At 38.2% G+C, this 24,933-nt stretch overlaps 1 protein-coding gene across 1 annotated transcript in view; it reads left to right on the top strand.

Moving 5' to 3' along the window:
• Nucleotides 1-13,105: 13,105 nt before the first annotated feature.
• Nucleotides 13,106-24,933, top strand: part of cabp7b (calcium binding protein 7b) — a 26,270-nt gene continuing 14,442 nt past the window's right edge. Inside the window, exon 1 of the mRNA XM_017410412.3 lies at nt 13,106-14,772. Coding sequence (XP_017265901.1) covers nt 14,664-14,772 — 109 coding nt within the window. The 5' untranslated portion in view covers nt 13,106-14,663. The remainder of the gene's footprint in view (nt 14,773-24,933) is intronic.

Genomic DNA, 24,933 nt, shown 5'->3' with positions numbered 1-24,933 from the left:
CTGTAAAAAAACAAACCATCTGTTTTAAAACTCCTGATCAGGGACCTGATGGAGTCTATTACCAACTCTCGCACCAGCTGTTTAAAGTATCCTTAAAATATAGATCATCTTGAGGCTGAAAAAAAAGACAAAAGTGGACTATTATTTTTCTGCTTGTATCTGTGTGGGTGTGCAGGTGTTCGTCTGTCTGTACCATTACCAAAATGTCTTGTGAATCAGTGAATGGGTTTTATTGAAACTTGCAGAAAGTAATCATGGAATTGAAACTTATAGCTGATTAACTTTTAAAGACCACCACAGAAAAGCAGTCTTAGCAACCTCAAAAATGACTTTAACTCAAACAATTTTACAGATATTGAGATCAAATTTGGTGTGGTAGTAGCTGAGTATTGTTGCTAACATGTACTGTACTTCAGGCCCAACACATTGTGCAGCATTTTTGCTCAAAACCTTGGCATTAACTGTTGACATCAACCCTGTGTGCCTGTTAGCAAATTACCTTATATATCACTGGACTGATTTCAAAGAAACTCTTAGAAAGTATATGTTGGCTGTACATCTACAATTGATTAACTTTTGGAGTTGCTCCTTATCAATATAAGCTAATCAGCCTACACAAATTGGCTATAACTCCAACAATTTTACAAATTTTGAGATTAACTTTGGCATGATAATAGCTGGCAGGCATTCATAACACATATTCTAAGCACTAGTAGATCATGTGAGATACTGCAAGAGAATGTGCATATTGTTATTTTCAAGGTTTTGACCAAAATAGCTACTCCTTTTTTTTTTCCAGAGTTTTGTCTAAAACTCTGGCATGGGAGGTGGAGTGGGCAGTGGGCAATATGCACCCATTCAAGGAATGCTAGGTCTTTAATTTGAGAACTGACAGGGTCTATCACCAGACCTGACACCAGCCATTTAATGTCTCCGTAAAATTTGAATAATCTTGAAAGTGAAATTCTAATATACTGCATAAAAATTAGTGTTTACAGAACAACGTGATCAAACCAACCAACCAAATGCAGTTTCTAAGTTAAAGATTTGCTTATAATTTATACGGTACATGGGGAAATACCAAAATGCTGGGTATTTCACTGGGATTATCAAACATATCACCATAATATTGCCACCAGTGACTTTACAGCCAAGACCGAAGGATGTGTGAAGAAAACAGCTTCATTACTCCAGAGGCAACAGAGCCAGAGAACTGTAAAATTGGTCACAGAAATGGTATTGATCTGGCTTTTCAAAGAGCTGTTGTGACCAGACTTCTAATGTTTCGTTGTAAAAGGTCCCTTTCTGCTGTCCTTATCCGCTTCTTCCCAGCCACGAGTGATGCCATTATGCATTGCAGAGACAAGAGCTGTGTCTGAATGGCAGAAAATGTATTGGTAAAATGGGGAAAAAGTCCCTTTTTGATTAAAAAAAAAATGCATTACTTCTCAGACGTTTATTGATGAAACACAAACCTCTATCCACACACTCAACTTCTCCTCAGTCAAGAATACTCCTGTACTGAGATCAAAACTTTCCATAATTGATTCTGAGCCTTGTAGTTGTAAATATATAAGGAGATGCCTGTTGACGGTGCGGGGTGACCTTGCCAGAGACAAGAATGTTTCTTTCTTACATATATCCCCACCTGGGCTTCTGCAGTGTAATGGAATGGGAGATGAGGAGGATGAGCCAATGCAACCAGCTTGCCCAGACAAAGACTGATTGTCTGGGGGACGCTACCGCACGTAATGCATTACTACAACATAACTGACTTTAGTGCAAGACAAGATCCCCAGGGGCTAAGAGTTTAGCCTCAAGGTCAGAATTTTGGATAGAAAGTGATAGGTATACTGTTGGAAAATAGATTTAGAAAAAAAAAAGAATAACAAAGAGATTCATTATTCTTGACCTTGCATCAAGTAGCAAGCATGAAAAATGAAGGTTCTTTGTGGCTCAGAAGAACTGTTTATTAAAATCCTGACCAGCACAAGATAATTCTGGAGCCGCTCCGTGATTCTTATCTCTTTTTTGTAATATTTCATACCCAGGACTTTGTGAAACAGTAAAGAGATTTTTCCAGAAAACAGAGCAGAAGCCTGTCATCTTCCTCTCATTCCATCAGGAAATGGGGCTGTGGAGACTGTCATCATCGAGGCCTGCCGACTGACTGTGGCTCAAGTCTCTGGCCAAATGACAGCATATTTAGTGTCATCACCCATCAAGCATCTGTCACTCGACGCTGCCTCCTGCCCCTGATTGATGGGCACCCCCTGGTGTGTAGAGAACAACGAGGCATCCAACTGCCATGACAGAGTCTGTGCTTAATGACCCGCCGGAAGGCTTTTATGAAAGAAAGAACAAAAACTTAGCTGCACCAACAAATGACAATCAATGTTTTTAAACACATCCATGCTGGCGAACATGCCGATAATACAGGCATTTACACATACTCATTGTGGGCTTGAATGTCACATTAATTTGGGGCTTTTACCATTTTTTTCCAGGGTAAAATGATTATTCAACATGCAAATTTAATGAGTTCTGTTGGAACTTACTGTATTTTTTCTTTGATTAACACATGGTCAAAATTATACAGACAAGGTCAAATACATACCTAACCTAAATATTTTAATAATTTGTGCTGAATGTCCTATAGTGTCTTTTAACTTGAAAAGACCAAGGTTTATTAGCCCTTCTCCATCAAGCTGATTTAAAATTTGCAACTGCTCACATAGACAAGTCAAATGCCTTCTGGGAAAACAAGTTTTTTGTTCAGATCAGACCAAGATTGAGTTATTTGGCCGTAATGACAATACGTATGATTACAGTAGTCAAGGTGAGGCTTTTAAACCTGAGAACACCTTTCCAGCTGCCAAGCGTGGAGGTGGTAGCTTCATGGTTTGCGGCTGCTGCATTGCACAAAGTGGATGGAATAATGAAAAAGGAGGACTACCTCCACCTGAAATCAACATGAAACTTAGACACAGTTGGGTGTTCCAACAAGGCAATGATCACAAACACTGCAGGTTTCTGAACAGATAAAACAGGCTAACATTAAATTTCTGGAACGACCTTCCCAAACCCTGACCAAAACCAAATCCTGTTGTAAACTTTGTGGACTATGATTAAAGTTGAGTGGTCAAATATCAGCCAGAATTATGCCAGATGCTTGTTGATGGATCCAAAAAGCAAACAGTGGAGGTGCAACTTGCTAAGGGACATTTAACCAAATATTAGTGGGGGTGAATCTATATGTTAGAGGATACATGTATAAATCAACAGAAAATTCAAACTTGTGAACTCAACTTTTGTTTTTAAAAATCCTTGAAGTTACATGTTGTATTATCACTCCATCCTGGAAATTTAATGCTGCAAATAAACAATGAAAAGCTCAAAATTAAAATGGCATTCATGCAAATAATGACTGTTTGTAAACTTCTGACCTCAACTCTATATCAAAAGAAATGAGTAAACAGTTTAATATGGTTATTGCAATACACCGTACATAGTGCTGATGGGATTTACAATTATGTGCATAGATTAGTTATATTATTCATAGCATCCAACAGTGAAAAGATGCATTGTTTAAACATAATAGATATTAGGCTGACAGAAACTGTTTCTAGCAGCAAGGTGCATCGTGGCATTTTATCAAGGGATTGTGCTAACACCATAATTCTCACAGGAAGGCTTGTGTATTTATTTGTTTATGTTGAGTGAAAAAAATGCGTGTGCGTGAGTATTCAAACTGTGTGATGAATGTGCATTTAATGTCACGTCCCGGTAAAGGTTATTAACTGCTGCTAATGTTTCATTGTTAGTTCCAGACGCCTATGAAATGCAACCAGTCAAGTCAAATAACTTTTTCTCCAGGCAAAATGTTTATTGATGGAATAATCTATTGCCTTTGTGAGAAACAAATGCATTATTATGCTTGGCCTCGAAATAGCAAAGTGTGCTTTTTTTAAACACAAAGGTAAAGTTTCAGGCTGACTTTGTTTCTGTACAAATCGAAAGGAGGCTGAAGGTCTTTTCTGAAAACTTGTCTGCTGTAAATGAGTTCAGACCTTTAATCCTGTTAAGTCCTGTATTTGTCCAGGGGATACAGATGGGGAAACTTGTATTGGGTATTAAAACGAAACATTTTGGGCATTGTAAGGATTTATTTTTCTCTCATTCAAATTTGTTCACATAAAATTTCAAATACACTGTTAATTGGATGGTTCCCATTGTGAGGGTTACAATAAAAATTTAAAGTGAACAATACAATCAGAATTTCACATAAAACCAATTAAAACTGTGAACTAAAAAAAAAACAATAAAAGATCAGAACACAGGTTTTCATTTCTCTCGTATTTTCTTCAGATGCTTTCAGAACACTTGTTTTCCACACGGACTTCACAGTTGAGCACGTCGGTCCCCTCTGAGCTGTTTTCCACCTGTCAGCCTGTTTTTTTATGTCTGCTGGGGTGGTAGTGGCCATGTTTTACTGATTGTGGGATTAAAGGAGTAGCAGGTTGGAGATAGCATCGACACTCTGTCCTCCAGACAACACGATGATAGCAGTGTTGTTTGATGTTTCAGTAGAAGGTGAGTTTACCTGTTAACCAATATCTCTGTGTCTCCTCGAACTGACCTGACCAAACTGGAACACTCTGATTAAAAATACAACAGCTGAGAAGTGCACACAGAATAAAACAGACACAAAGACACAGCTAATAAAAAACAACCTTGACTAAACAATTATTCAGCCGTAATTAGAAGGATGTGTAATTTCTCCATTTAAATAAAAAAGTACTCAAAGGTATCTGTTTTTTGCTGCATTTTCTCCCCACAATTCACATATAATTTTACCTGGCATTGAATCAAACACGTCCTGTTTTTGTTGGTCCAAGATTTTCAAACTTCTCTTTATTTAGAAAAAATAAAATAAAATAAAATAGATGGACTCAGTCTGTCTTAAAACAGGTTGGTTTTCGCTACATATACTGTAAGTAGGAGATGTATAAGGTATAAAAAATTCAATTCTTTGAGCTCCAAGTCAGTTTTGACTCATGTTGGTTAGTAGTTGGAGTCTGTTTCTCTAGTGCTACACCTACTGGTTATCTACGGTCCAACACCTGACCCTTGAAGTTGAGGTCCTTTGAAGTCGGGTTCTGAGAAAAGTGTTTGAACAATTAACATCTTATTGGCAGTAAATAGCTTTTTAAATTACCTCAGTTTAGAGAACTACAGTTTAATTCTGACAAGACTGATGAGCTAATGGCTAGTCCGAGTGGGGCCAACACCAAAGTGGCTTGCTGCCATCCTAAAACTCCTGTCTCAGATATTTTCACAGTGGTTCAAGTGAACGCTACTTTATAAACCTTCACATTGCTGTGAGTTTTACATCATTGAAATATACAGTTATTTTCAAGAGCAAACAGCGGCAGCAGCTAACTGTAGCACTTCCAGGCCAGTCTGGAGCACTTCCAGCAGGCATATCAACATTCTGCTCCAATAATCATGTAATTTATAATGTTTAAATGTCTAAATCTAATTTAAAAAGGTCAGAAATCTTAAAATTAAGAGAATATAATACCAAAAAAAACAAACATGGTCACACAAAACTAGTACAACTGCCTCCTTGGACAAAGTTGCAAAAGCATTACCAACATTAAAACCTACAGTTTCTTTTTCACATAATATCATTTATGTCATTTTTAATCTGTGCTTGTAATTTTCATCTAAATATGCAATAAAACATTAACAAGGCAGCCTATAGTGGACCCTTGGTTCTTATGTTTCAGTAATTTCAAAATAAAGTTAAAAAGCATGGTGGAACGTATTATTTTGAAATGTCTCTTTTGCAGATTTATGTTTTTTGGGCAGGTTAAAACACAAGTAATGAGCAGAAACCGAGCTTTGAAGATCTGTGAGACTAACAGGACCACAGATGGATGCTTCACCTAATGACTGCCTGAAGAACATCATCTGTATCCGTCGGCTGCCGTGTTGTTGCAGAAGCCCCTCCAGCTCACTCGCCTGAAGAAGCTGATGACCTACCCCAAAGTCTGCGAAGTGTTTGAGTTCCAACACTTGCATTTTAAGCAGCTGAACCAACTTCACTAATGATGACACTCTGCTCAACAGCAAGAGAAGTCAGGATGTTATTATCATTCATCACAAGATTAAAATGAATGAAATGAAATTAAAATAAATCAATTTGCCACGCCTCATGCGTACTAATATCCCCTGTGGCGCTTCTCTCACTTTACCAGGTAAAAATGGATTATATATCTTGATGCCAAAGCATTAGTAAGACATGGCCATGATGTAATTATCCCACACCTCACTAACTTCAGGTTGTGTTTTATTGATCTTGTAGCCATGCACCTCTAACCTATGTCCATGAAATATTACCTTTTCTACAAAAAAAATTACCAGTTTGGCTCCATCATCATATTTGCCTTTTAACCAATGCAAGATTCGCCTCTTTGCTGATTTGTTAGTTTCTAGTTCAGTCCAGACATCAGCATGACATCCAGCCAATCCTAACTTGAGATTGATGGATTGCACCAGACTCAACCAATCAGATATCTGGACAAACTTAGCATCGGTTCAGAAATCTCCAAGCTGCCTGTGGTATTCAGAAGGTTGTATCAACTGATACCCTCATTAGATTTTAATACATCACTTGAATATATGATGATGTGAAATTCAATAAGTTCTCTTAAGTAGTCTGTCGGTTCTCATTTGGGCCCTTACGGGGTGCAGGGAAAAAATGAATTAGATTGCTATTGGTTATGAAGATCCGTGATGAATATTTCATCAGGATGCGGGAGGATTTTCACAATTGCCGTTAATGACAAAGTGGACCATCTGCCACAGCAACAGGTTATTTAAGGAATCCATCATAATCTGTTGTCGTGGGTATCGTCGTGATACGGCGACTCAGACAACACCCAGATGTTGGAGTGTTCTGAGAAAAGAAGAACAGAGTTCACCTTCTGAGCTGCATGTGTAGATATTCAGCCTAATATTCGCCGGATCAACTGAGCAAAAATAAACAACGAAACACATTCAAAGTCTGTATGTTTTCATCCCAGTTTTAATGACATTTCAGCCGTCCTCCAGCAGACTCATGGAGTGGGACAGACTGACCACTCCAAGGACAAACTAGAGTCAGGGAAGTTGACCGAATAAGAGCAGGTGCTCACTGTGAATGTGAATTACAATAATGCGTTTTACCATCAAATATTCATGAATCCATGCACATAACAGTACATGTTGTACATGGTTTAATTGCCAATTACACCTGCAGCCCAGGGGGAGCCATGCTGCTTAAGAATAGTGAGAAAAACCTTAAATTGGAACAATAAAACAGTAGAAATGGCTTAAATTCACATAAAAATAGATGTATAGAAAACATGTCTTGATGGCTTGTAGTTGTTACACCAAGAAAAACTCAGTTTCCATCCAGAAAATGCACCAGAAATAAAGATTAGATGTATTATATATATACTGACGTCTTTCTGTCCTAATGCTGGAGAAACAAAAAAACAAAACTGCACACCCATTGTTGTCAGCACTTTAAAATGTGTGTATCGTTCTCCTCCACACTGTGACTAAATCTTTGCTAAATATCCTTTACATTATTAAACGTGATCAACAGAACTATAAATGGAGCAGTAAAAAAGTTTTTCATGGCTACTGCAAGGTGTGCATCAGCACCTTCATTTTAATTTAAGTACAACACATCCTGTTTTCTGTTTTTGTTTTTTTTTTTATCTTGAAAAGCAAAATGTTCTTATTCCATTAAAAAAGCTGTTTGGAGATACATTTTTTTTTTGTTTAGTGAGTGCATTTTTCTGCCCCTATTGCCATATCGAATTTGTGTTTATTGTCGCTCATAGCCATGAAAGGTGGGTGATAATGTAATTGCATTTGTGTGTGTGTGTGTGTGTGTGTGTGGGAGGGGGGTCTATTTGCCTGTTTGCAAAACATCTCATGAACCAGTGGATGGACTTTATTGAAACCTTTAGAATCTAGTTATTGGATGTACAACTGATTACCTTTTGGAGTCAACCCAGCTCAAGATGGCTGCCACAACCAATACACTTTAGCAAACACAAAAATGTCTAAAACTCAGTCAGTTTTACAGATATTGAGGTAAAATTTGGCATGGTAGTAGCTGAGAGTCAATACGTCCAATGTTAGATGCTAACAGATGTTGGTGGCAGACAGTATTTATTTCTTCAAGGAATTCTACTTTTATAAAATTAATTATTTTTGATATTTCCTCTGTTTTTGTTTTTTTGTTGTTTGTTTGCTTGTTTTGTATTTGAATTTGTAATTGTGAAGACTATAAACTGACCTCACTGAGCTCTCAATCAAACAATCAATACTTAAATAGCGAGTCAAAAACTTTTTTTCTAACACATTATGATTCTGAACATGTAAGAACTGTCTGTCCAATCTTCAAAGCATCTTCAACCATTAATCAAAAAAAAAAAGAATTTTTGACAGTACATGTTGTTTTGGTGTTGGTGTCAGTAATGAGGTTTTTTTTTTTTAGAAATTCTTTCTGCATCATTAGTTTCATAGATTGTGTTTGCTGTACTGGACGAACCCTTCAACACTTTGCTAGAAGCGCACAAAATTACACAACAGTCTTTGAATGTCAAATAGTTATCCTTGAGATTTGACAGCAGTGAGACACTAAAGCCAGTAATGGAAGTGAGTAAAAGAAAGTAGTTTTTTTTTTCAACAATAAAAAAAAAGATGAAAAACGAAAAGACATCATAGGTTTCAGCTCTCATCTGAAAAGGTGAGAGGTGAAACCTTAAACCTCTGTGTAAACTCTGAGGATTACTGGATGACTAAGAATCTGAACAAACACACTCAGCAAGGGAAGTTCTTTTCCTCCAGCCGGCTGGAAATGTCCTGGCAGAGGACTCCTCCACTAGTGTGACTCCTGTCGTCATTTGTGTCCCAGTCACTCAGCTGTGTGGTGTACTATTTTTTTTTTTTTGCCAGATTAGGATTTAGACTGAGTCGACTGAGGGACCCGCCAGCCCATGTCCCAGAGCCAACCGCTAGGAGGCCTGCTGGAAGGAAAGCACGACTCCCAGTTCTGCCCAGTTCCCCAGTCTCTGGGCTGCCCAGCATGGTGAGGCTTCTGCTGCCAATATCTCTGCATCCTTCCACCTCTCTTTGCCCAAGCCTGCTCCAAGCTCAGCTGTTTCTGCAAGAGACACAGCACCAAAATCAGCTGTCTTCTTGCCAGCAACTGAGCCTCTCTGCCAGAGCATCAAACATGAATATATTAAACATTATCTGGTTTCTTTAGGATTCAAACAAACAAATTCAAATCTAACAATGCAGAATAATTATGATTTTTCTGTTTTATTAAGAAAATATTACACGGCACATATATGAACATCATCCTAACACGTCCTGCTGTGTTCGGCTGAGTAATTGGATTTAGCGTTCTCCTCCATTCAGTGCTGACTACTTCCATCTTGACTTCCTGGACATCAGCCAGCAGAGGGTTTCATGTCTCCTACCTCCTGTTTTCAGATCTGCTGCTTCTGTAGGCAACCCGTAGCTCATCCAAGACACTTAATTTGATGAAAATAAGCTGTCAGGCAGTGCTTCCCGATGGTGAAACCTCGAGCCTGAGTTGATCTTTCTCAGTCTGATTCCCACCGGATGACAAGCTCACCTCCCTTTCCAGCATGGGAGGCACATTTTAGCTTCCTTCTTGCAACAGTGTGGACATCCACTGCAATACATGCTAATGTTCCACAAAAGAGCTGTATGTGTGAGGGTTTGGAATGGCAAACTTTCACTAAAAAGAATAAATGTTGCTAAAATTAAAACAAAAATTTTGACTTTTTGCTTCTGTTCATCAATGCACATCCCAATTTTTGAAACGTTCCTATATGTGCATTTGAACAAAGCCTGTTATTCAGGGTTTAGGAAGTTTTCCTGTCTGCAGTTGGCTCAGGTGCAGCAGTCAGAGACAATCCTTTTCACGTTCAGCAGGGAATAGACCTGTCACTCCTGAAAAACCCCTTGAAGAACCAACGAGTGGAACCGCATGCTGCTCCGTCTTTGCACACACACACAACACATTTATCTGCTGTGAACCAGGGTGGAAAGATACGAATGCAGGGCATCACCATGCAAGATGCAGGCGTTCTCAGCGGGCGAGGTCTGTTTGTGTTTACATGGACGCATCCTACCAAACATTCATGACATTTCAGTGAGTCATGCAGCAATAAATGTGGGTGTGTGCTGCTTTTGTTTCATGTTTAGACAAACAAATATCTCTGCTGCAGCTCTTTCTGCTGGCTTCCTTTTTTGCAGGAACAGTTCACATCAAAAGCAAATTCGAGATTTCCCCTGAGTTCTTTTTTTGACAGCAGTCATAAAAGTTTTAAAAAATAGATATTTCCTTGTGGGGATTATTAAAGTTCCTGATTTCTAATTTCTTCTATAAACAACAGGAAAAAGAACCTTTCACATGGGAAATATGTTAGTATTTGCTTGACCTGCGTTGATATTTATGCCTAAATCAATTTTCTATTTGGATCTGAGTCCGTTTAAGTCCCTAAAACTCAGAGTTATAAACTCAGTCCTTCAGCTGGCTTTTCAGTTGTCTGTTTCCTGAGTATTTGATGGATTACACATTATTTGAATCCATTCACCCTCTTTGACTGATACACCTCTAAAGCCACGCAGGCTAAAGCTCTGTTTTAGCTATTATCAACTTTACACCTGAATATATTTTATATCAATGATGGGGCTGCTGCTGCTGATACATTGTTTATGTGGCACCTCCTGTGTAAATGAGCTGTTAAATGATAAGGAGGGAAACACTCTTGTGAATTGACACTTCTCGTAGCTGCTGGAAATAATAGGCAAATATTAAAACTAGAAGCAGGAGGAAAAGTAAACACAACTTTAAAGCAGTTTATTTTAATCACATTGGTTAACATTTAGTATCCTATAATTTATTTCCTGTGCAAAATCTGCATATGGTTTTACAAAAGGTCATAACGTAATGAACTCTTTTGTTGCTGGGTGCAATAAAGCTTAAAGTCTCCAGGCAACTGATGATCTCACTGAAACTCAATAAAAAGACCTGCTAGGTTCAATTGTTCATTCTGGTTTTATAATAACAAAACTGTGATGAAGCTTCTAGGATGTGGTGTGTAAAAAATTCAGTTCAGTTCAGCCATATTTATATACATTAATTGAGCCAATTCACAACAAACGTCATTTTAAGGCACTACACAAAAGAAAAAACACATGTCCAAGTCATAAATCTAATGATTCAAATCCAATTACAGTCAATCCAGCCTCATTATAAAACAGTAGATCCACATAAAGTGAATGATGAAATGCCAATTAATACAGAGATATCTAAGGAAGCCTGTAGATTATGTCTAAATTTCACTTTGTTGCAATAACCCATCTTGTGCAGCACGTTGGTGATAGTGAAAAGGAATGACTCCCTTTTAACAGGAAGAAACCTGCAGCAGAACCAGGCTCAGAATGGGCAGCCATCTGATGGGACAGGCTGGGGTTTGAGAGGACAGGAAAGAGACACAGATGAACACAGCAGCTATGGGTCCATGAGCGATTTCTTTGGGAAGAAAAACACAAGTCAGTGGCAGCAATAATTGGAAATATTAACATGGAGAGTAAAGACAGCAGCAGAAGGAGGAAATGTGGTCAGTTTGTCCTCCAGCAGTCTGAGCCTATAGCAGCAAAACTAAAGGATAACTCAGGAAGCCCAAGTCAACCCGAACTATAGGATTTATCAAAAAGGAAAGTCTTAAACCTCGTTTTAAAATATTTAGACAGGGTGTCAGCCTCACAGACAGAAACTGGAAGTAGGTTCCACAAGAGAGGAGCCTGAGAACTGAAAGCTCTGCAGTCTGAGAGCCAAGTTCTCTCTGTTAGGAATATATGTAACAATAAGATGGAGCTTGGTTATTGAGTAAGTTGGTTATTAGAAGTAAGATTTTAAATTCTGTTCTGAATTTGACAGGGAGCCAATAGAGAGAAGCTAAAACTGGATGAATGTGATTTCACCTTCCAACTCTCATTAGAACTCTGGCAGCAGAATTTTGGATCAAATGAAGACTTTTATTGGAGTTTTTGCATATTCAGATAATAAAGAATTGCAGTAGTCCAGCCTAGAGGTGATGAATGCATGGAGCAGTGTTTTCTGCATCATTTTGGGGCCAGATGTTTCTAAAATTAGTGATATTGCTCAGGTGGAAAAACCACCTGCTAACATTTTTAATGTGGGGGTAAAAGACATAACCTGATCTAGAATCACGCCACGGTTCTTTAAATTAGAGCTAGAAACCAAGTTAATGCCAAAAGAGAAACTCCCAATGAGACAATGCTACAGTGAACCAAGTAGAGGCTCTGCTGGAAATCCAAAACTAATGAAAGTAAGGTGGTAAAAGTTGAAACTGTTGTCTGTGTAAGTGTTTTGTGATAATGTTATAAAGATAGAGGAATACTAAGTATCTTGGAGAATAAAAATGCATCAGTTTGTTTACTGATAAGAATTGTTTCTGCAGGGCTTCTTTGCTTTTTGTGGCACTCAGTGCAATTAAAAGGATGATAAAATCAGAAGATTACCGTGATATTTTTAAGTCAGTTTGGAGGGAAATCACTTACCCAGTATCAGAAAAATAGGTCTGAGTTGAAGTTCTGGGGTGTTTCAGGAGAAGAATGACTCAAAGCAAACATCTAACAGAGCAAATAAATTATTTTAAACTAAATGGATGACCAGCAATTCCAATCAAAAACATTTTAAAAATGTTGCATTTTTGTCACTGCAAAAATAATATGGAAAAGTTTTTTTTAAAAAACAGCAATGGAAGAGCATCTCATAAATAAACAGCTGTTTGGGAAAAACTAACCAAGTAGAAACAGCAACAATATATCATTGTCTCATTCACTTTTTTATTACGTACACAAACTATATGTCAAAATGTAGGCATTTTTATCTTCTTTCACCCAGTGTGGCTATACTGTAGAACTCATTTTTCTTTCAAATACTTCCCAGAATGTAGAGTTGCATCCATGGGCTTCATTTATTTTTAACTCAAAATATTCTCCTCAAAGCTGGAAGTGAAGGGTGTTTTTAACTTGTCACATCTCCTCCATAAAACACCAGACATACGAATTGACATGTGCGACTGTAGGAGTCCTCTGCTGCTCATAATTCAAGAGTTTTTAAAATAAGACTCGTAGGTTTTGCACAGCACTTGTTTGTGTTCAGCCTGTTTCTGTCAACTTCTTTTAGGTTTGTAGTCAGGGAGTGACAAACACGGTGGATGGTTACCATGGTGACCATAAATGAGCCACTGTCAGCAGCTTTAACGTTTCTCTTGGTCTTGGTTCTCTTTACACTTCTTGTACGAATCATTAATCAAAATTTAGGCTTTCTTTTAAGCTTAGATTGTTATAAAATGAAGTTTTGGGCAGCAGCTGCACTGAAAATTCTTCAGTAACTTTTTAGTTCTTGAAATGGTGCCAATAATTTAGACTAAACACACGTTCTGCGTCTTGATTGGCTCTGGTTGTTAATCGCTTTATGGTTGGAATGTGAAGGCAATTCTTTTCACTCCCTGATATGGATCTAAGCGTAAATCTAAGAAGCGCAGAGGCTAGGAAGCGTCACCTGTTGCGAAGCATCATCGCCTTTTTTTTCTTTTTTCTTTTTTTTTACCCTGTCATATATTCTGTTGGTTGAATGTCCAAACGGGTGGAGTGTAAAGACAGAAATCCTCTTATTGTAGGCGGTGACAGTCTCAGTGTGAAACAGGCAGCAGAGGCAGCGTTTGGATCCGACGGGAGAGGAAGCGTCGCAGCTTCATTCAGCGCATCTGGATCAAATGCGCGGGGGTCACCCAGGATTCCCTTGAAACTGCTCTCCAGGGAGGGAAGGGGGCACAGAAATATTAAGGTGTTTTTTTTTTGTTTGTTTGTTTTTAATTCCAGCACCGTTTTATTGGATAGGATCAACGCTTTGCTGCAGCTTCAAAGAAACCTCCATCGATTTGTTTTTTTTCTTCTATTATTTACCAAGATGCCGACACGGGAAAGAAAAGTGAATCAGACTCTGATGGGAACAGGCTGTTTGACAGAACAAGACGCGTTATAGGAATCAGGGGGGATCACAGGCAAATTTCTCCTGAATTTCCCTTTTTTTCATTCTCTTATTGCTGCCACATAAGCTCTGTAGATGAATGGCAAGAGCAGCCCGTTTATTTCGTTGATCGAATCGAGATAAATCTGTGGCATTCCAGCTCGGATCAACAGGCTTTTGAAGCAAAAGTTTGCATTTTTCTAACCATATTTTGAAGGCTATGCATTGAACGCCAAGGCCATTTACAGTCTGCCTTTTGGTGTCAAACACACGCCCAGTGCAAGGTGATTTTTTACTCTTTGTTTTCTTGAATTATAGAAGGTACATTTTAAAAAACGCCACGAAAGACTGAACTTCGCAGGGATTTGGTCTACATCGGCTTGATATTTTCTCTGAAATATCAAGGACAGTAGCTGAAGAGGTCCGTCCAGAAACAACTCCGGAGAGCGAGGCTATATGAAGATCGAGACACAGTTGCTGGTTTCCCCTCGCAGAAATGCCAGTGCGTGCTGTGACCACCAGGTTCATGTACAAGGGGCTTTGCACTATTCCCGATGTCCTCACCTACCGGACCCCTGTTAGCCTGCCTGAGGACGAGGTGGAAGGTGAGATTTCTTTTCTTGCTTCTATGTTTCTGTCGGATTTGTGCCTCCTGAACGAGGTTTCAACCTGTTGTTTGACAGCAGCGTTCAGCACCACGGAGAGCTCCTGCGCGCTCTTTCCCCCTTATTTCCACAAATCTGATTGTGCACAAGTACGGCAAATGGTCAGGGTGGATATTCTACACTTAATATAGATTTGAAAATTATTTGTTTATTTTGTGAGGGGTGCTACTAACATTTCATGTTTAGAGGTCACAGTTGTTGGTTTTACTTTTGATCTTCTATGTGTGATTTAGGCTCTTAATCCCCGTCAAACTCTTATTAGACGGTTTAAATTAGCTTACAGTTTCCAGTTATTCTCCTACAAGATCTGTCTGGAGGCTGCATCAGTGCGATCTGCGTGAATTAATTTGATCTGACATTACTGTAAGTTTTTTTTTTTTAGCTTAACTGGAATATGAGGAGCAGATTTGCTTCAAATAAGTAAAAAATAGGGACCTTGGTGAATGGGAAGCTGCTAAAGTCTTAGCTTGCAACTTCTATAAAATCTAAGGAAAATAAATAAGATAAAAGCTGGATTTATTTTGAGTTCTATTGCCTTTATGCAGTACTTGATGTATTGGACTTTGTCCCTAAAACTGAGCAGAAATGTCCTCCTGGAAGAGCTGTTTAAAATGTGTCTTGTTGTGGTGCACTTCTGTTAAGAATGGAGGTTTTGTTTTTGGGGAAAAGGCTCTCACAATGAAAAAGGCACACTCAGCAGGGATTGGGAACAGAGCCCTATGACAATAAAGAGATTCTCCCGATAAGATTTCATATCTCAAAGTCTTTTTCCCCTTTTCTTCTGTCTTCAGGTTGCCCAGACCCCTGCCCTTGTTTAGAGCCCCTCATTTGACATTGAAAATCTTTTTATCTGCAGCAGTGAAGACACAATATTTAATTAAACTGAATAAAGAAAAAAAAAAAAAGAATTAGAACAGCTGGTGAGGGCATTGTGTGTTGGAGTACATTTATGTTCCAGCTTTCTCAGGTAATTGAGAGTGATTAAATATTCAGAACATAGCAGGACAGACCACTCGACCATTACTTTATTTACCCAGAAAAATTCGCTGGGCACGCACGACTAGACTAGCATGGCCTCACACCTCGGAACAAACACTGCTCTTCTTTTTGTCTCTGCTCTGCAGGAGTGTAATATGTCTAAGAGCACTTCGTAGATACATCGTGATTTTTTTACTTAAACCCCCTCCATTACCAGATCTTCTGCCAGTCTGAGGGTATGAATCTGTCAACTCCCACTTGCCCTTTATGCTGCTACTGCACCACCTTAACACCAAATGCAGCAGCACAGACTAAATGAATATTGTCAGGGTGCAAACACTTGCTGCAGTCCAGTTCTTCTCCAAAAAAAAAAAAAAGTTCCTCTTTTGCAAAAAGATCTGAAAATCAGAGAATAAATATTAATTCATGCACAAAATATGTAATTACTGTGGGGCAGAAGTTCCCTGATTGCTCAACTCATCTAATTATTCTCCTCTAATCATATTTGGGATAATTGCTCTTCCCAACAAAGGTTTATCCATAAACTCCCAGTCTAATTTACGATGGCGAGAATAAGATGAGATGCTGTACTGTATATAAAAAACAAACTAAATAACCCTTCAAAATATATATAAAAAAATAAATGGTTATATTAAAGGCCTAGCATTCTTAAGAGGACAGCATATCGCCTGTTGCCTTCATGACAAATATTTAGACTAGGAAGTTGTGGCCTTTTAAGTCAGTCATTGAAAATAAGTTGTGATTATTCCTGTGCAATATCACAAGACATTATGCTCAGAGTACGTGCTGTGAATGACTCTCTGCTACTACCATGTCAAATTTTAGCTGAACATCTGTAAAACTGAGTTATAGCCATTTTTTTGTGTTGGTTAATGTTGATTAGCTGTAGCAGCCATCTTGACATGGATTGAATCCAAAAGTTAGTTGGTTGTAGATGTACATTCGATAATTATTTTCTTTAAATTTTCATTAAAATTCATCCACTAATTAATGACATTTTTTGCTAACAGACAAACAGGTTTGACTCTGGCAATTAATGCTAAAGGTGTATACGAAGGTCTTGCACAATCTGTTAGCCTTCACAATATGTTAGGTCAATGTCTCTAAAACTGTTTCAATGGTAGCTATTTCTGTGTTTTTAAGCTCAGTTGGCTGTGGCAGCCATATTAAACTGGATTGGCTCCAAAAATTAATCAGTTGTAGATGCACTGAAATGCACTGAAAGCTTCATTAAAATCTGTCCAGTGGTTCATGAGACATTTTGCTAACAGACAGATAAAGAAACACACACAGACAAAAACATAATCATCTGCCATCGGGTGAAAACAGTTCAGATATCCTGTGAGATCATTTTCATTCCCCTTCTTATAACTCTTTTTGTTTTAACGCATTCTTATTTTTTCAACTGAACCATGATTTAGTGCCTGAACAATTAATCTGTCACATTCCCCAAATTTTGCGCAGCATGTATTCGTCACCAGCGCAGCTTACTTAAACTACATGTAAATTTCTAAATGGAAGTGATTAATCCATACAGCAACAATGACGTGGGATTTAATCAGCAGGAATTTCTCTCGGTGACATTGTTGCAGGGACACACTGAAACACACACGCCGACAAACACAGTACAAGGACGGGAGGACCTTGCATCCTGTGCGAAGAGACGTGTCGCACAATGGTCAGAGCATAAAACAAAGTGCCTCTGATAAACAACTTAAAGAGATTAATCTCAGATTCAAGTGAAAATGTAAATCATGAGCAGGAGTTTTCTGTTGTAACAGTGACCCAGCAGTAAGTTACACACTGTATACTGGAGATCTGGAAAATACAACATCCCAACAACAACATGCTAATGTCTGCTGACTGATGAGGAAAAACAAGAGTAGCTTTGTTGCATTGGCATTAATCATGTGAGGGAAAAACAACTGATAAAAGTACATCTCTTTTAATAAAAACGTTAAAGCCAAATTTCAAATGGCTCAAATTAGCCACACAATGAACAAAAATGAGCTACTGTCTGATATAAAGAAATACAAGTGGTTCTCGAAGTTGTGGGTCAGGGCCACATTTTGGGTCCAAAATAACTAAACTGAGGGTCATGAGAGGATTTCCAGAAATAATATTTTTGACATAATTGTCCCAGGAGATAAAAAGTATAGCAGTAAATGGATAAAAGTGGTCTAATGGTTGTTGATGGGGTTAGTATACTCGGTAGGTTGTTGGCAACATTCTGTAATCAAAGATTGTTCAGGGGTCAGCAGCTGAAGAGTTTGGGAACTGCTTCTGTATATCATCAGCTTGTTAAAGGAATAGTTCGGCTCTTTAAATGTGGATGTGTGAAGTTGGTGTCAGAAATCAATATCTTAACTGCAGTGGAAATCGCTCAGAGCATCGTCAGTTTGAAACAGTGGAGCAAACTGGATTTCTGCCATCTTTAAACAGCTTCAATCTTAAACATTTCAAAACAGTTTATGTGAATACTATTTTATAAACCTTTACGCTGTTGTCACTTTTGAATTAGAACATGTTGTAGCTGTTTATAGATTTTTACACTTTTATTTTTCCATTGGATAGTCACTCTGACTGCACACTTTGTACGTTCCATTTAGTAAAACATGCTTCACATGAACTATGGCTTGTAATGAACTGTGAACCATTATCTTCAATGTAAAACACATTGCTTTCTAAAAATAAAATTCCACTTTGTGAGGCATTTTGAAAAATTTCTCTGCATCAGAAACACTGTGGATGGCAGGTACAAATCCAGCAGGAACATCTTGTTTTATAAGTTATTCATGTTAGTGCTGACAGGACCCATGCTCTGCTTTTTGCTCTCTCCTCACTCCTGGTATTAGTTTCCTTATTGGCATACACCTATTTTTCATTGTCATCGGCCTATTTTGCTGTCTGTGTGCTCTTTGGTTTAGTTTGCAGTGAATGGTTCTGGGAGCGTGTTTACTTTGAAGCAGAAGCAGAAGTTAATTGGTTGTTTTAAAGTACCACCAGTCCCTTTTGGAGGTGAATTAAATATACAGGAGTAGGCTTGCACCACTTTTTTTTAACACATGGGGTCCATATTTTGCTTAAGAGGCATCTTAAAAATGAAAGTAAGCAAAAACTTAATGGTGTACCCCTATGGTGCTGGTTTTAATGCTGAAGCAAGACACAGCTGCTTTAGATGATCTGCCTTCAGACATATTTTCTCAAAGGGTCACTGTGCTGTTTTAGTACCTGGATTAGACAGATTCATGCTACAGTAACTCACAAATATGTGCTTTAAACTGATTAAACCTCACCTGATGATCTATTTTTCTGTGACAAGCGTAGGACGTGGTTTAAAGAGCAATGTTGTTTTAAAGAGCGTGGTTTCATTGCCTTATTTAAAATTAATTATTAAAACAGGAACATTTATTAGTGTGAGAATACATTCATTAAGGTTACCAGTTTAACTCTGCCATCCCAAGCCCTCTGCTGTATTCAGTCTGACATTTCACATGTATAATAATTTGTCACATGGTTTCCAGATTTTGTGTAGAAACCATGACAGAGACATCAGTGGCAGCAGTGAGGATTACAAACTCCTGTAATGAACTGAATGCTGAGTTTTAGGGAGGCAGATGAAGTACTTACAGCTGCCCTTGTGCACTTATCACAAACTCTGACATGTATTCAGACCATTGTTTGCTTCATAATTCTGTTCAGCTTCTGTCTAAAAACCTGACTATTTAGTTTGTAAATAAGTATTGTGTTAAAATCTGTTGTGCCGTCGTGTATCCTTGGAATTAGGAAAAAAAAAACATTAATAATTTAAATGTCATAAACTTTTCGGGCTTTTTTATGTCAATCGAAAAATAATCATTTTGATACATGTTATGTCACATTTATATGTGGGTTTCTCCTACGCAGCAGTGTGAACTCTAGTGGAAATGAACATTATTCGGTGCCAAGTGTCTCCTCGTTTAATGAGCTCTGCATTAAAAACTAGAGCTGGAGCCAAGTTTGGCCCGTTATGCATGACCGACTGAGGTAACAGAATATTACAATGATGCTCCGACTAACACAGGGAAATTTCTCCTTTTCACTTAATAATACACTGTAAAATTTGTACTTTAAAAAAAATAAATAAATGGTGATATGCATTATTAGCTGTAGGCTATATCAGCTGGTTGAGGAAGCCATCTGAATCAGGTTGACTTCAAAAGCTAATCAGTGGCAGATGTTTATCCAATAATTCATTTCTGCACGTTTCATTCAAATCCATCCGGTGGTTCATGAGGTATTTTGCTAACAGACAGACACGCACTCACGAGCAAAAACATTATCCTCCACCTTTGCCCTTTGGCAGCCGGTGATAAACAGACAGACACATCAACTACACATGTGTTGACACAGATAAGCCTCTTGTTTTACGGCTGAGCAGTTGTGACTTCCCGGCATTTACGCTCTTGGAGGTCTCCGTGAGCTTGTATCACTCCTTGGTGCATCGCTGACAGAAGATGTGAACAATATTTATAGTTCGCAGCCAGAAGGAGAATCCCCCAGACGTAGAGCGTTGTAGTGGAGTGGAGACCGTCTTCCACTTTGTATGCAAAGCTGCCCTCTTTTGTGCTGACAAATGCAGCGCCTTTCGCGGCAGAAACACAAGCAGACAAATGTATTTGTGCGTTAGTGCAAACGTGCACATTTACTCCGTTTCCTGATACTCCTGTTCATTTGTGCTCATTTTGTTCCCTAATTCTGGGCAGGTATCACAACAGATCAGTAGCAATTGGTTTACAACAACTTATAATGTGGTCAAATGGACATTTTTCTGTTTTAATGCAAGATTTATAGGAAGCATGAGTCCTAATTATTCCGTCACCTGTTATTTACCAGGAGCTGAATATCCTCATAGTGCATTTGGGAAAGACTGCAGCAAATCTTAACTCGTCAGCCAAATGTCATCTATTTAACAACCTCAACTGAGGTGTCAACATATTCTCAACAGAGCAGCATTGTGGCTCTTTTTAACTCTAATCTGTTCCTGTTTACACTGAAAAATCCAAAAAATCATGAAGCCAAACAGCCTTCAAACAGCTATTTTTATCTAGACACTGCATTTTCTGCAAAATGTAGTGTGAATGCTCAAAGACTGATGAAATTTGTTCAAGACAGAAATTGTTAAAACAAGCAGAGCAAAAGCTAAAATTAGCCCACAAGCAGCTAAAAGCTAAATCTAACTAAACTGTAACTAAAAGCTTATATTAGCACAACTGTAGATAAAAAAATACATGTAGTAAAACCGTAGCTATAAGTTCAAATTAGCAAAAACACCCAAAAATCAAAACTATACATAAGTAGTAAAATTAGTTACAGCAAAAATTAGTAAAGATGTCGCTAAAAGCTAAAACTAGCAGTTAAAATTAGCACAAGAAGACAAAAATAGAACACGTTTGCTGAAGCAGATTTAAAAAAGAACAACATTTTTTAAAGGAATCAAAATATCTCAAGTGAATTTCTATGAGGAGGATATTTATAAACGTAAACATTCTGAAAAGTATAAAAGTTACAAAAGCTAAAAGTCATAGCATCCGTCTCCTGAATGAGCTGAACATTTTTATATAAGAACGGCTAAAATTGAAGAAAATCAAAAACAGGAAAACCAAACTGTGAACGTTGCATCAGCATTTACACAATAAGAGGGAAGTCTAATAAAACCTCACCAGAAAACATAAATGTTTCTAATCTTTCATCATTCAAAACAACATCTAATGCTAATAAAACCAAGTTCTAAATCTAAATCATATAAGCTGAAGGGCCATGTGACGTGTGTGTCGTTTATAATCATGATTTTAACTCAGCCTAGAAAGAGCAGCAGGTGGTGATTTCAAATACATTTTGACAGCAGGAGCTGTTTTAGCTGCAGGGCTTTGGTAGCACATTCTCTCCCCATACAGTGTGTTGTTTGTGGAGACATCAAACACACCAAAAAAAAACAAAAAATACAAAAAAATCTATGAAAACAAAAGAATGGAAGCAAAATAAAACTCTGAAGTAATCTTTTTTATCTTTAAAATGAATATGTTTATTTTGGGACATCAGTTAATCACCAGTTTAACATCAGTTGAGGTTCATTTATATAAGGTGAGTTTAAAGTCTACTTCATTCTTTTTTTTGGGGTTGATTTGTTAAAAAATTACAAATTTTGCCTTCCCCTGATCCTGACTGAGATGTGTTTTACATAATGAAATTTCAGCTAAACAGAACCACAGATTTTAGTCAAAGTAAAGTGTTTTATGCAGGTTTTAGAACAACTTTCTCGTGTTTTTACAGTAAGGATTGTCATCGTGCGTGGAGAGTTGGTTGGACCCAAAATGCAGACTAATGAAGAGAGCTTTAAAGGAAACCTAATTTATTATAAATAGAGAACAAAAACAAAAGGCTGACGAGGCAGCACAACGAAAACTAAATCCAAAGACTGAACAGACATGAGCAGGAGACGCGAGCGAAACCAGACAGCAAGGGAGATTGACAAACAAACCAGTGAGCAAGTGGAGGAGACCAGATTTTAAAGACAGAGGGTAATTAGGTAAAGTGGGCACAGGTGAGTGATAACGAGGAGCAGGTGGAGATGGGCGTGGCAGGAAAACAAGTGACTGAAGAGAGGTGAATAATGACAGGAAACAAAGACACAAAGATTTACTCCGGGTACTCCGGTTTCCTCCCACAGACCAAAAAACATGCATGTTAGGTTAATTGATGACTCTAAAATTGTCCCTAGGTGTGAGTGAGAGTGTGAATGGTTGTTTGTCTCGTTCGTCTATATGTGGCCCTGCGATGGGCCACTTGCGACCTGTCCAGGGTGTCCCCCGCCTCTCGCACAGTGACTGCTGGGGATAGGCACCAGCTACCCGCGACCCGGAATGGAGAAGCGGTTAAAGAAAATGGATGGATGGATGGAAAGACACAAAGAACAAAAACTGAACACAGACAAGACAAAATACAAGAAACAATAAACCCAAACTTAAACATGAAAAATAACAATAACCCCAAAATCCTGACAAGGATTAGACATTATTTGGTGTTATACAAAAGTATTACTATTACAATGAGACCTTCAGTCATGAGAAAAATAAAAGTCGAGTCTCATTCATGTTTAGAGTTTTACATAACAGGATATAATAAAAATGACCTGTGATTTACCAGGTTCTAAAATTATTCAAACACAGAAATACATCAAGATTTGTTTCCCGTGCTGTATTTTTGACCTGTTTTTATTTTGCTGCTTTGTTAACAGAGATGTCTGAGCTACTGCCACTTGTTTAATATGATTCATGTTTTTTCCCCTTTGGCTGATGATCAGAAGGGAGGATGTCATGGGAAAGCACCTGACATGACAAGTCTCTGACTCATCGGCAGCGAACATTTTTATCCCTTAACTAATGCTCCAAAAGCAGCTTTTTGATAAGAATCCAAATCTGATTTAAGTGGAACAAAGTAAAAAGCAAATATTTTACTTTGTAAGCAGGGCCTGTCAATAGAGGCACTTCAATCACCCCTGAATGTTAAAGGGCACTTATTTTAATGTTTAATTTTCATCCCTTTAATCCCCTTCAGCAACTGACTCAAAGGATCCTGCTCGATCCTTGTTAATGAAGTGTAAAAAGAAAGGAAGATACAATTCTAACTTAAAAAAACAACAATATTCAGTTTGTGAACAGAACACATGGAATCAATCTGGTTTAAATTCACCTAATTTGGACACATGATGTTAGAAACTCCAGTGAATTTGACTTGATGGAGTTCTGTAAGAGCAGGAACTTTTATTTCTGAAGGTTGCCTGTTGTTATCCTCTTCTGCTCAGATCCTGCAGAGCACGGAGACTTCATCTGCCTCCTGCTGTATCGAGTCTATTATAGTATCGCTCAGTGTCATGATCGTTAGCAAAGGTGAGGGTTTTATGCGCTGAACTGGACAATCCCAGTAGGGTTCTGTCTGAGGTGGTGGTTGATGCCTTTCCTCAAGGATAATGTCGGTGTTGTTGTTTATTAAACACCACGTGTTGCTACCCAAATCTTCAGCATTAGAAAAATGGAAAAATGCAGGAAGAGTCTCTTTTTTAAAAAAAACTGTTTGTTGGGCTTTTTTATTGTTATGCAAGTCCTTTGTGACAGCATCTTGGATTCATTCCCAGTTCCCCAAAGACAGAGCTGCTTCCACTTGCTGGATTTGCTTTGTTGGCAAACAATTCTTTACTCTAGTTTAGCAGATTCTCAGAACCGACTGAGGTCTGGGCATCAACAAGGTCATTTCGAGACATTTGAATGTGCCCCCGTAAACAACTTGAGTGCTGTTCAGCAGCATGCTTGGAATTGTTGAATGTTTCAATTTTCTGAAGGGCCTAAATCCTTTTCCCCTGATGAGTGTGTGAGAGAGTCTGTGGTGTGGTGGACACAAAAAGGTATAACGCAGGGAACAAAAACACTCAGGAGGAAAAGAATTGAGTAGGTCTGGAATAACAGAAGCTACTGAAGATCTAACAGAGGCTAAGCAAAACCAAGGAACTTATACACTGGGAGGGGTGATTACTGAGTAGATGCAGGTGAGCTGATCACAGATGGAACAGGTGTGTGGAACTGAACAGAGCTGAGAATTAAAGACCTAGCATTCATGAAGGAATTCATATCGCCCACCTCCTTGAATGCCACAGTTTTAAACTAAGATCAGCTTATGCTGAAAAAATGATTGAGGTGTAGCCATTTTGGTTAAACATTGTAAATGTTGTGATGCAACATTATGGGATTTTGCAAGATGTGGTAACACTCAGAGTGTGTTGAGGACGACTCTCAGCTGTATGTTCGTGTGGATGTACTGTCCATTTGAAGGCTAGGTTTTCTGTTTTTGCACATTAGTACTGTGTATCAGTGTGCTTTTTTGTAAAAATTTGATGTATGTTTATTTTATTATTTGTGCTAGTTGTGTGAATGCTTTTAAGCATTCACACCATTGTTTTCCTGTTTCTCTTTATTGTGTGAATGCTTTATAGCATTCACACCATTGTTTTCCTGTTTCTCTTTATTGTGTGAATGCTTTATAGCATTCACACCATTGTTTTCCTGTTTC

The sequence above is a fragment of the Kryptolebias marmoratus genome, linkage group LG14 (assembly GCF_001649575.2).
Source record: "Kryptolebias marmoratus isolate JLee-2015 linkage group LG14, ASM164957v2, whole genome shotgun sequence".
Taxonomy (NCBI): Eukaryota; Metazoa; Chordata; class Actinopteri; order Cyprinodontiformes; family Rivulidae; genus Kryptolebias; species Kryptolebias marmoratus.
The sequence above is the reverse complement of the archived record's forward strand: the minus strand, read 5'-3'. Positions and strand labels throughout refer to the sequence as shown.